The sequence below is a fragment of the Barbus barbus genome (assembly GCF_936440315.1).
Source record: "Barbus barbus genome assembly, chromosome: 28".
NCBI classification, from domain to species: domain Eukaryota; kingdom Metazoa; phylum Chordata; class Actinopteri; order Cypriniformes; family Cyprinidae; genus Barbus; species Barbus barbus.
In genome coordinates, this window is record NC_136756.1 from 23736626 (window position 1) to 23750126 (window position 13501).

The 13501-nt window shown below is 35.2% G+C and overlaps 1 protein-coding gene across 1 annotated transcript; it reads left to right on the top strand.

The window, feature by feature from the left end:
• The first annotated feature begins 427 nt into the window (after positions 1 to 427).
• LOC306848065 (uncharacterized protein) lies at positions 428 to 13365 on the top strand. Its single transcript, XM_079382390.1, has 10 exons — positions 428 to 561; positions 4836 to 4930; positions 5866 to 5964; positions 6102 to 6203; positions 7587 to 7751; positions 10060 to 10197; positions 10324 to 10375; positions 10598 to 10624; positions 10784 to 10810; positions 11579 to 13365. Exons 2-10 carry the CDS (start codon positions 4868 to 4870, stop codon positions 12136 to 12138), a joined length of 1233 nt encoding a protein of 410 aa, XP_079238516.1. The 5' UTR covers positions 428 to 561; positions 4836 to 4867; the 3' UTR covers positions 12139 to 13365.
• The last annotated feature ends 136 nt before the right edge of the window (positions 13366 to 13501 follow it).

Genomic DNA, 13501 nt, shown 5'->3' on the forward strand with positions numbered 1-13501 from the left:
GTCAAAGGCCAATAATTAGTGTATGGTTTTGCAGATTTGGTGTGTGCTTCTGGTGTTTGAGTGTCAGAAAATGTGTGACAAGTAAAGATTTTGTGTGTAAGCAGCTTAAAAAAAGTGTAATACAAAACAGAAAAAAATAGAGATTACAAATATAATATAATGTAATATAAATGCATATTTCGGCTTCTGCGTCGAAGAATTAGAGCAAATAATGTAAGAAATGTCAGACAACGGCGTCCTCTGCTGGGTGTCTTAAATAACAAGCTGAGAAGAAGGCACTCGTCTTATTTCGGAAATGTTACGGAAATACACGAGGACTCGTTCGGGAACGTTACGGAAATACACGAGGAGTCGTTCGGGAACGTTACGGAAATACACGATCGTTAATCACTCCGCGACAAAAGGCTAATAACTAAAGTACCAAGACGTGTGAATGCTGATTGGTCACCACGAGACTGCTGAGGAGGACATACAGAACACGAGCAACGAGATGCACAGCATCAAATGAGGCTGTGATGCAGAAAAACTTTCTGAGGATATTTCAAAAGCTTAAATAGAAAGGTATGTGACTTTCATCTTAGAAAATTTTATTCTGTAATCAGCAACGGTGCTGCTGCTGTGTTTAATGACTTTTGAATATGCGCGCACCTGCGTAATATTATGACTGCATTGCGCTTCTCTGAGTTTGAAGTGTATCGTGACGTCTTTATTTATCTTCTGTCTTTTTTTGGTCATCTGCAATAATTACATTCTGCATAAACCTAATGGAAGAATAAGTATATTCTGTTATTTAGGTTTTCTAAATGCTCTGACAGGGAAAATTAAATGGTCATATTAACACATGAGATTATTATTAAGTATATTATTAATATTATATTATAAAATTATATTATTAATATTAATAGCAATAATAATAATAATTGCTATTTAATTTTTGTATTAATAAAATGCAAATACGTAATATTCGCATTTTAATAACTACGAAGGAGTCTTCAGCACCTTTTTTTTTTTTTTTACTATATCCAACACCACCTACTCACTCATGCTTAAAAATACACACAGGGCTGTACTGGTTTAATTCGCTTAAAGGATCAGTGTGGGTGCGGGAGATCTGCACCTTGTGCTCGGTCACGTGGTTTGTGTGTCTGAATCTGTCAGGACCTCTTTAATCTGTCCCTGTTCAGACCTGACACGTGGTGTGACAATACCAACAATCTGTCAGGATGAAAACAAGTGCACACCAGAACAACCTGACAAGTACCTATTGCTAGACAGAGAGTTATACAGTTTGGTTAATACTCATACAATTATACAGATTGATGGAGTGGCTGCTAATGTGTCTGAGTGGTTGCTAGGGTGTTGCTATGCAGTTAATTGAGTGTTCTGGGTTGTTTCTAAGGTGCTGCTTATGTCTTTTGTCCATTCTGCTATATGTATAAAAAAAAAGCTTATTAGGTCAATGCAGGCTGAAGGTCTAAGCCAAGTTTGGCAGATTTAACTCTAGTCTGAAAGTTTGGGTTTTAGAATAAGTTTTAATATGCCACCAGTTTGTCCAGCTAACAAAATAAATGAAATTATCCTCTGCACATACTTTAGGTATAGCTGATGAATTCAATGTATGGAATTTGTGATCTATAGGGCAGTGCATTTTTCTCAGTACACCATGTAAATGTACAAACTTTTTTATCTCCTTCATTAGTCATGTTCATTCGAGTCAGCAGTTTTATTTGATCATAAGTGAACGAGAGCGAGTTAATTAGAGCCTAAATAAAACTTATTGCACACCAGAGGAACATGATTGCATTTACTTTGGGCAAATAATTTATCATTAGGTCATTAATAAAAGCTTATCAGAGTCTGGCCATGTTCATTCAGTCAACAAGTATAGTTAATCATAAATAAATGCAAGGAAGCTGAAGTAGGGTAAACGTCACCAAAATCTGCATTGAGACATTTTTAGTGCACAAGATATTGGTTTCAGTACAAAAAGTTATGTTAAAATAAAATATTAATCTCACAAATAATATTAAATTTTATTTTAAATGACAAAAGCATTTCAATTAAGATATACATCATTAAATTCAAAAAGTCTGGCTGTGCTTAATGGGTACATTTTTGTTCCCATTAAGCTCACATCATGTTTTATTAAAAATTCTTGTTTATTTTAAGGAAAATTTTTAAAGAATAATTGTTAAAATATATATTTTTTGAAGGTACAAAGTCAATCACAAAAAAAAGCAGAACACTAAAATCAAGCAACAAGGCATACAAGTCGATCAGTTATATATTCATAATAAAGTGTCATCTAAGCACATATCAACATCTAGACTAGTCCACTTTCAGTTAAATAACACATTCTATACACTTATCTATAGTCTCTTAAGGCTGGAATACACTACACGATTTTCCACAGATTTCCAGTCTGGAGAAGCTGATGCTAGTTGCTAAAGATCAGAGCCAGTCTGCAGATTTGAGTCGACTGATTCCATAGAAAATCATTTAACTTAACTTAAAGTGACAACCATCAGTTAATATTTAAAGATTTTTTATGAAGTATTTACATAGACGTGCAATGTGCTTAAAGAGAGCACACTGAGCTTAATTGGAGCAGCAACAATTTTTTATATATTTAATGTAACATTTATTAAAATGACAGGATTTTGCTAAATAAATAGTCTAGGTCATGTATTAAATTCATACATATTGTGATATGAACAACTATTATTAACTGAAGCTGTGTGATTTACATAGTCGTGTACCTTTAAGCTCACCTTAAATAATATGAAATCTTAGTACAGTACTGTATAATGACAGACCAGCAATAAACTGTTAATTTATAATATTATGGATATAAAAGTGAAAGCCAGTAATGCCTGTGAAGTAATATGTTAGCGTAGCACACATCCAAGTTCCAGGTTATAATATGCAAAAGTCTGAACATTGATCTCTTAATTTTACAATAAGTAGTGAAACTTACCCAAAATAAAGGCTTAAACATCTAAAAAAACACTCATTTAAGGGGCTCCTCTTTTAGTGACAGCTTTCAAAATGAGCGCCAGATAGTGTGAACACATTGACAAACATATTTCAGAGTGCAACGATCTTATTGACTTGAAATTACAGGAGGTATATAGTAACAAACATATCAATTGGTTAAAACATCAAGTAGGATAATAAATTATTTTTTCTTTTTATAATCTGATCTCAAAATTGGAAGTGTGCTTAATGGGTATGTGATCTTAATGGGTACGTTTACCCTATATCAAGCAAGAATGGGACCAAAATCCAGCACCACAACTCCAGAAACTCATAACCTCGATGCCCAGACGTCTTCAAACTGTTTTGAAAAGAAAAGGAGATGCTACACCATGGTAAACATGCCCCCGTCCCAACTATTTTGAGACCTGTAGCAGGCATCAAATTTGAAATGAACTCAATTTGTGCGTAAAATTGTAAAAGTTTCTCAGTTTAAATATTCGGAATGTCTATTTACACTAGCGTCCACTAACGTGTGATTAGGTTAGTCACTAAAAAAAGACTGTAATCAGTTTCAGTGGTATAGAAGGTAAAGCATGTACTTTTTGACACGATCGACCCGAGTTCGAGTCTGCCTTTTGCCCTTTTCAAATCTCATATTGCATCAAAAAGGCATTTATTTTCAATAAAAATGAAGGAAATAATCAAAAAGTTGAAAATAAAAGTAACGGGTAGGATTAGGGTAGGTGCCGGGAAGGATTTATTGTCCCAATAAGGTGGCATCCATTTAATAATTTGAATTAAAACTACAATTTACACTCAATACGTTATTATTGCGTACTGTTTTATAATGTACTACAATACTGAGGTGAAGGTAATTACCACTATATGCAATAAGTACTATAAATAGCAGAAAATCTTGCTATTTTAACAGTGTAAATAGTATATTGTTAAAAAATACTGCTATTTTCACTTAGTGCAAATAGCCGCTGCCTTGAATATTTGTTATGTTATTATGTTTTACTGTGAATAAAATATTGGCTCATGTGATTTGAAATTCTTTTAATTTTCCTTTTATTAAAATTTAAAAAACATTTCTGGAATTCGGGTTGTATATTGATGATGCTGATTTCATAAATATCAATAAAAACGTTCCATCATGTACAGCTTTTTAGAAAATAAGAATGAAGATTTTCCAAATGATAAAGTTTGAGGTTTACTCCATTTAATGTCAAAATAACCTGACTTTACTAAAGTAAGCTTTTTTTTAAAAATTACATCATGAAAATCTTTTTTTATTATTTTCATTTGTCTCAAATTGTCATGATTATAATATACTTTGTAATTAAAGATGTTGTATTAAATTAGAAAATGTGAAATAGAAGCCATTTCACTAGTGGTCTCAGACATTTGTGCCATGTTGCGTGTATATTATAAGCTGCTCTTCAACATTTTAGCATTGGTTTGTGAAGATTTGGGGCTGGAATAAGGAATCGACTGAGTGTCGAGGTGCTCTGGCAGGTTCTGTGGGTGTGCTGGAGAAACGCTGAGAAGACGTGCTGATTCAGCACAATTACATCCCACTCTGTCCCCAAGCACCCATTAAAAGTGCTCTCGCTGCTTCCTCGGGTCTCTCTGGACCTGGACCCACTGTCGTAACGAGCTGATCGGAGCAGAGCTGCAGAGCGATCAAAAAATAATGCGTTGTTGCAGCTTGAGTCCGTGTTGAGTTTGCTGAGTTTTGAAAGTACGGCTTTTTACAAACCCCTCCCATCTTTCTCAGCTGTTACACTGATCTTAAACAACCCAAATCTCTCTCTTTCCCTCTTTTGCTGTTTTCTGCATTCCGTCTCTTTCAGATTTCTAATAGGGTCACATCAGGCTGTCCAATATGATGAAAGATTGCCTTCAGTTCCTCATTGAGCCAGCCAAGAAGCTCAAGTTTCGTCTGAAGGTACAGTAGATCATTCATTCATTCATTCATTTGTTGCAACAGAGGATTTTTTCAGTAATTCAGAGAAACTCATTAATATCAGAAATATTATATAATTGTGTGTATTAGGGATGGGCTTGATAAAATGCTAGCTATGTACTTTGAACTTCAACTACAGACACTTTTATTTACGATGAGTAGATTTTTATCAATCGGTCTTATTCATCATTTACACCACAACTAACAATATTTCCTGCTAATAAAGTAGTGTACTTGTTTATCAATGAGACATTGAAATGTGAGACGTGGCGTATGAAGAAAATAAGGAAAATTAAGGCAAATATCACTTGTGAACAGAATATATTTTTATGTCACTTTTATTCTGAATATAGTTATTTACAGTCAAGGAATATTTGTCAAAACATGAAGAAATTATGAAATATGATTGAATTGTTTAATATGAAAATATGGTATACAGTAATTGTGTGTATTTAGGATAGACGACAAAATATTTGGCACAACTACATGTTTTTATGTCAGATTAGTTTAATTTGATTAAAACTAGTTTAGTTGTGAATTAATGTTTCCTGCTGCAAATTGAAATGTTAGATGAAGAAAATATGGAAAATTATGGAAAATATCACTTGTATATTTGAATATTTTTTTATTTTTTTATATATATATAATCATTTCCAGTCAAGCTGTAACTATTAAATTTGTGGAAAATGTGTAAAAATATTGTTTAATTATTGATTTAATATGAAAATATTATGTGTAAAAATATTTAGGATAAATAAAATGCTAGCTATGAAATTAGTCGACAGTTGTAATCCAAATACTGTCATTTCCAGCCCATAATGTGGTGGAGATGTTCATGACTTTCAGAAAAAAAAGTTTAGCTATTATTTTCCTGGATGGAGCCTAAGTTACTCCATAAATCCCAACTGTCTGTGCAGGAGACACGGAGGAGAGTGAAACACGTGAAGAAAGAGCCGTTAACAGAGAGTCAGCTGTTTATAATGGAGCTCGCGCGAGAACTCAACAGGATCTGTCAGGTAAGACAAATATATGGTTGCATTGTTCCTCTACCTGGCTTTTCTCCAGCTCTGTAGTCAGTTATTGAAAACATTTCCACACACACTTTCAAACTCTGTGTATCTATGCTGGAAGCTCTTATGCTGATGTCTTTCAGAGGTCAGATATTCTAGCTCACATCTGGACCGGAGGGGACGTATGGCCTCCACACACCTGTCGAGAGTTTATCGTGGAGACCGCCAACATCCTGGAGATGAAGGTTAGGACCTGAGCTGAAATGAACCACAGGCAGATGAATTTACTGAATTGAGCAACAAATTCAACATGTTTATATTTTGTAAGCTGCTTCATCGAGACTCAAATAGAATTCTGAGAAGTTTATGAGAAAGAGAAAATTCATGAAATTATGAGAAAATTACTGTATAATGAAATATAAATGTATGTCTATGTATGACAATTTGTGTAATTCACACTTAAAAATGAAATCCATATTTTTATGCAAACATTATAAAGAGCAGTGAAATTCATTTGAATTCTACTTCTGGTAACACTTTAGTATAGGGAACAATTCTGACTAATAACTAGTTGCTTATTAGCATGCCTATTATTAACATATGGCTGTTTATTAGTACTTATAAAGCACTTGCCATTCTCCATCCCTAATCCTGCCCAATAGCTAAACTTAACAACTACCTTACTAACTATTAATAAGCAGCAAATTAGGAGTGTATTGAGGCACATAGTTAATAGTGAGATTTGAACCGTAAAATTAAGTGACACTTCTTCCATGTACGGGATATAGTTAGAAATGTAAAAAGCATTCTCTGTTCATTTCTGAATGATCCACAATCCTGTTCCTCAGTAAATATAGTTGCCTGATTTTCCTGTATTCATGTAGCCACAGAAGACACACTCTGTTTCAGAGAGCTGTTGTTTCTCAGGATCTGCATGGCTTTAATTACAGGCTGGTGTTGGTTGGTTCGAGCCTCGTGTTATATTTAGAAAAAATCCTTCTTTAGACACAAACTGCCACCAGTCCCCATAGTAACCAGCTAGTCTGTTTCTATCAGGCTGACTGACAGCTCCAGTGGCTTAAGGGTTTAAAATTCTGTGTCAGTTTTCAAAGGATCAAGCTCTAATCGTGGGTTGTTTTTAAGTTATAGTAGAGTCCGCAGGAATTTTGTGTCCTTGAGCTGTAGTTCGCTCCAGGGCGTCCGCCTCACGGATTTAGTGTACTTTTTAAAAAGCTTGTTGTCAGCACATTGTGTCTGAGAAATCAAAGTAATTGATTTGAGTTAGACACGGGCTGTTTATTAAAAAGGTTACTGCGTCATAAATGTCAGCTCAAGGGGCTCAAGTTATTGAGGCAATTATTTTCAGAGTTACTAATATTGAATCAAAAATACTGTATGTTGCAAAATGTAATTGCATTTAGGGATTTAGATCAGAAGTTTTCTAGATGTGGTTATTAAAGGTTTTATATCATAGAGATGATACAAACATTCAACTGTCCAGATGTAGTTTATGTTCATTCCAAAGCCATACAACTGGAGATTTCAATATTCCAAAGCACCATAAAAGTCCATAACCGGCATGCTATATTCCAGGTCTTCTGTTTTTTTTTTTTTTTCTCATTATGCAGGAAAATACTGAGACGCCTATGCAAGTTTATGCTGATCTGCATCCAGAAAAGCGGGACTGGAAGAGTCAGTTACTGAGTATGCTGGAGCAGGGAGGAGAATATGACATGGGCCCGTACAAAAGGATCATTATGGACTGGACCAGAGGACAGCGCAACAGACACCCGGTGAGGAAGATTCAGAAGATACATCTGCATATATACTATCAAATCTAACTTCATAAAATGCATTCTGGGATGCTTTTCAAACAGTATTGAAAATATTCATACAAAAAAAAAAAATGCAAAACAAATTCATAGGCAGACATGCATTATATTTGTCTACAAAGCATAAGCCTTTAAGGAAATTTAATCAAGCGTGTACAAGCTTAGTTTATATGAGCCTCTATATAGCAAATACGTTTATATCAATGAATATATTAATGGATACAACATTCATTTTGTCAGAGTAATTGGTTTGTTAGTAATTTAATATCAATCCATGCTGTAAATGAAGCATTTTACTCTCTCTATTGGTCTTAGTCTCCGGTTGCTCTCTGATTAAGAATTAAGATATTAACCTTGCTATGATCCTCTTGTCAGACTGGGTTGATTACAAACGACCTCACTGACTGACCTGAGAGAGACATGCACAGCCCGCTAAGCTGTATAAATTAGATTTACCGTATTGTTTTTCATTTAAAAGAATGACAGATTTGCCAAACGCTTCTAGCTTACTGCATGGTGTAGACCAGGGGTGTCAAACTCAGTTCCTGGAGGGCCAGCTAGTCTGTTAGTCTACACAAACCATGTAGTTTTCAAATAAGCCTGAAGGACTTGATTAGCTGGATCGGGTGCGTTTAATTAGGGTTGCATCTAAACTCTGCAGGGCTCCGGCCCTCCAGGAACTGAGTTTGACACCCCTGGAGTAGACAATATACTACCAGGGTTTCTGTAGGTATTAAAAAGTTCTTAAAGGGACAGTTCACTCAAATGAAATTTCTGTCATTTACTCATACTCAAGATGTTTTAAGCCTGTATGAGTTTTGTTCTTCTGTTGAACACAAAAGATGATATTTTGAAGAATGTGGGTAACCAAACAGTTGCTGGTAGTCATTGTATTCCACAGTATGGAAAAAAAAAAATACTGTTGAAGTCAATGGCTACCAGAAACTATTAACCAACATTCTTCAAAATATCTTCTTTTGTATTAAGCAGAAGAAACTCATTAAAGGGATAGTTTGCAATTCAAATGTGTTAACATCCGATTCCTCAAATCAAGATAAATTTACTTTATTTTTAATAAAGTGAATTAAAAAACGAGTTAGTGTTGCTAATATAACTTGTGTGCTCTGTAGACATTTACATTTAGACAACTCTGCAACAGAGTGAAGGAGACGAGAGACGTGCAGATCCATTTGCAAGCTTTATTATACAGAGACGTGGTCAAAACACCAGCAAACATGTATGGCACAGACGAGAAACAAGAATAATCCAAACCAGGCACGAGTCAGTCCACAGCGAACGTTATCCAGAGGGCTTGACAAGAGAAGTAATCCAGAAACATGAGCAATAGTCCAAGTGAAGCACAAACAGAGTCAAAATGGCGAGACAACGATAGATCCAGGAAACACAGACTAGAAAATCAGAAATAGGTTCCGTATCGCAGCTAACACTAGGAGAGTGCTATACGCAGAACAATACTCGGCAGAGAGGAAGAGGAAGTCCATGGTTTAAGTAGGGTGTGTGATTGTGTGATAATTCTCAGGTGTGAGCGTGTGATTGAGACAGCTGTGTGTACGTAGTGCAATGAATGATGGGAAATGCAGTCCAGGGTAATATGTAACAGTCTGTGTCGTGTGAGAGTCGATTTGATGGAAGAGTGACCTCTGGTGGCGAGCGAATGAAAATCCATGGACCTGTTTCATGACATTGACGCATTGTGTTCCTTTTGATTTATTACTTAATTTTTTTTTTACTTGGTCTTGAAAAGACATAAAACCTGCAGAAACCCTGACTACCTCCAATTTTTCAAAGTAGTATACTGTTAAAAATAAAGGTTCTTATTTGCATCTATGGTCCATGTATGACATGGAACCTTTCCGTTGCATACAAGAGTCTTTAAAGTGGAAAAATGTTCCTCAGCTTACTAAATGTTCTTCTCATTAAGAAAGGCTTTTCTTGGGAAATGTTCACTAAAAGGTTCTTTAGGGAACGGTTCTTCTGTGGCATCGCTCTTTTGCAACCTTTATTTTTAAGAATGTATGCATTATGCAACATTACCTGAATAAATGCAGTTTGCTCTTTCATGTACTAAATAGCTAAACAGCCCAAACTCACATCATGGTTGAGGCAGATGAATTGAAGCGTCTCGTTCTCTCATTACAAACAACTCCATTGATGTGCACAAATGAACATTTTTGAAAACTTTGAATGTGACTGTTTCTAAAATGTCTTATAAAAAAATCTATATTTGCTTCTGGTCGTTCTCTCTCAGCACGGTATCTGGCCGGGTGAGGCGGTGTTGTTGATGCTGGATGACGTGGAGTTGCAGTGGAAGCGGGGTCACCTGTCACACCTGCAGTCTGCTGTGGAGCTGCTCATAGGGGCCGTGCTCGGGGAACATCTGGACAAGGTGTGATGTCTCTGGAAACATATACAACATTCAAAGACTTTCCATAAATTAAAAATGAGCACATTTCATTTTTAATTGATCTAATAACCAGCAGCACTGACATTAAGCACAACTCTGTTTTTGTAGGAGCTCATTCCAAGACTGTGGCTGGTACAAAAACAAAAGACCCAGAAGATCGGTGAGAAGGCAATGACATTAATGTCCCAGAATTGATTTTGAAGTATAGTTACCTACAGATGCTGTAAGTGATTTCTGCTCCACTAGTTGCACCAAGTGGAATTTCAAAAACAAAGCTTATAAATCAGATATGTGATATTCCAAAAATCACATACAGCAGTTTTATTAGTTTAGACATGAAAACAAGCTTTCTGATAATCTTTCTCTCTCTGATCTTCTTTAGATTGCACAGGCTACATTCCACACATAGGTGAGAGGTTAATAGGTTCATCAGTCAAATAAAGAATTTTTGAATGTCATTTAAATGCATTGAAATTCAGCAGCTATAGTCATCAAGGCTGTCAATGCAATAGTTTCTGTTATTTCTAATATTTATTTAGTAAGACAGAAATGTTGCTTTTCATTTCAGTGTGGAACTGGATATGTGATGCTGCAGGTATGTGTCAAACGTTTAGGTTGATAAGGTCTCTTATGTCTTTTAAGTCACTTATGCTCACCAAGACTGCATTTATTTGATTAAAAATACAGTAAAACAATATTAGTATTAAAATATTTGTAAATATTTCTTTTAGTGCTGTCAAACGTTTAATCGCGATGAATCGCATTTAAAATAAAAGTTTTTCTTACGATATATGTATGTGTACTGTTTATTTATTATGTATATATAAATACACACACTATATATTTTGAAAATATTTACATGTATATACATTTAGGTTTATATTATTATATTTTATAGTATATAAAAATACATTTAATATATAAACACAACTTGTTTTTCTTAAATATATACATGCATGTGTTTATATTTATATATACATAATAAATAAACAGTACACACACATATAAGAAAAACTTTCATCGTGATTAATCGTTTGACAGCACTAATTTCGAATCATTTCTCCAGTCCTCAGTGTCACATGATCTTCCAGAAATCATTCTAATAATAAAATTTTTTGAAAACATTAAAGCATTTTTACAGGAGAACTGCATTTATTTGAGATAGAATATCACCTTTTTTAGATAATTAATCATATATATATATATATATATATATATATATATATATATATATATCTACATCAAAATTAGGCAGTTTAAATTGGCAGTGTGCAGTTTTTTTCTATCCACTGTTCAATTTCTTGAGAACTGTAAGACTCCTTGCGTAAGACATAAATCTAATAAGTGCTGCTCTGTTTTCCAGTGGAGGTGTCTCTTGACCCAGAGACGGCCAACCCTGCTCTGGTTCTGTCTGAGGACTGCAAGTGCATGAAGTGCGATCTGGAGCGGCGTGAGGTTCCCCACAGCCTGCGGCGCTTCGATGGCTGGTGGTGCTGTCTCGGCTCTGAAGGCTTCTCGTCGGGACGCCGGTACTGGGAGGTAGAAGTGGGCGACCGTGATTGGCGTCTCGGGGTGGCCAAAGAATCAGCACTCTGCAAAGGCTACAGACCGCTCAACACCCAGAGCGGATACCTGACCCTCAGGCTGGAGCGGGGCTCCGAGCTCAAGGCCCTGACCACACCACCCACACCCCTTCCCCAGTCGCACATCCCGCGGAGGGTGGGGGTCTATCTGGACTATGAGGAGGGGCAGCTATCCTTCTATGACACCCAGAAGCGTGCACACATCTACACATACAGCGAGAGGTTCACAGAGAAGCTTTACCCGGTGTTTGGGACGGTGGAGATGGTCCGTGAGATGGTGATCAGGCCTGCAGACCTGAGAGAGCGATGTCTCTGTAAGGGACAATGTCTGTTCTGCTAATAATGAATGCACAATCCTTACGCACACAGATATGAAAAAATTACACCCACCATAAAACAACAGTAATTGATCAATGCTTACAAAAAAATAGAAGCATAGAGAGAATTTTACATTTTTTAGAGTAGCTAAAGCTGTGAAATCTGCACCACTAGCATCACTAAGGAAATCTTAAAATACTGTTGTTAATCAATCTGATTGGTTAAACAGACAGTCCCACCCATGACTTGTCACAGAGAGAGCTGCAGAGATTATATATTTTTGTAGGCCAGTCTGGAAGTTTGCATAAACCTGATTCCCTCAACAAAAACTTTTCCGTTGGCTTTTGTAACGATGGTAATTTAAAGCTTTTGGATTATTACAGAAAATAAGATCTGTTACCAAAAAGTTCATATTCACAAATGAACACAACTTTTCAAAACACAACTTTTGAAGCCTAAATACAATCGCCAGAAGTAAAAAGCTAAATGTAGGCTATAAACTAACTACACCTTGGTTGCATGACTTCAATGTCATCATCACTTCTGACAATTCTTTCAGTATTTTTTTTAAAAATAACTTTTCCCTGAAAGTTTGTGAATAGTTTGTAAGACCATGATTATAAAACCCAGTGAGGCTGCGAAAGCAGACATATGAGAAGATGAGTTTACCTGTTCAGCGTGACGTTTAACCTCTATAGTCCCAATTAGCCACTTGTTAGCAACCGCCTTTTTCAAGACAAGTAAAATATATTTTTTAAATCATGTGAAGTATTACTGATGTATTTTATATTGTAGAATTAAACATGAGAACATATTGAGCTTGTGTTAACCACAGACCTTATTTCAGATATTTAACCAAAAACCTTTTCAGAAAACCAATTGACTTCAGGACTGAAAGTGTTATAATGCTAAAAACTCATTTCTGGGTTTTGGCCTACAAAAATGCATAATTCCTGCAGCACACTGCTGGCTGAACTAATAGGTGTGTTTAACGTCATGCAGCACTGCATAGATTTCTGACTCGACGCATATTGCCGCTAATACTGCACACAAAACTCTTACTGCTCAAAAATATAAGTGTTCAAAAATATTATATTTTGATGTTTTTATCAATAAAACTAGTAAAAACAAATATAGACCCCATTTCATTGGTATTTTTCCTAAATAATACAGGTTTTATACAGGCACTGTATTACTAAATTACTAAAGTAATTAAAACTAAATAAACTAAAATCTAAAATTTTTTTTTAAATAATAATAATAAAAAAACTAAAATCACTAAAACTTAAATTAAATTAAAACAGAAATATAAAAATAAAATCTAACTGAGAATATAAAAAAAAATATATTAAAATATTTAAGTGGTACTAAAATATTGCAGAGTT

Coding starts and splice junctions, on each gene's coding strand:
- LOC306848065 (XM_079382390.1), top strand. CDS start 4,868: ATGATGAAAGATTGCCTTCAGTTCCTCATTGAGCCAGCCAAGAAGCTC. Junction 10,198..10,323: donor TCGGGGAACATCTGGACAAG/GTGTGATGTCTC, acceptor CTGTTTTTGTAG/GAGCTCATTCCAAGACTGTG. Junction 10,811..11,578: donor CTGGATATGTGATGCTGCAG/GTATGTGTCAAA, acceptor TCTGTTTTCCAG/TGGAGGTGTCTCTTGACCCA.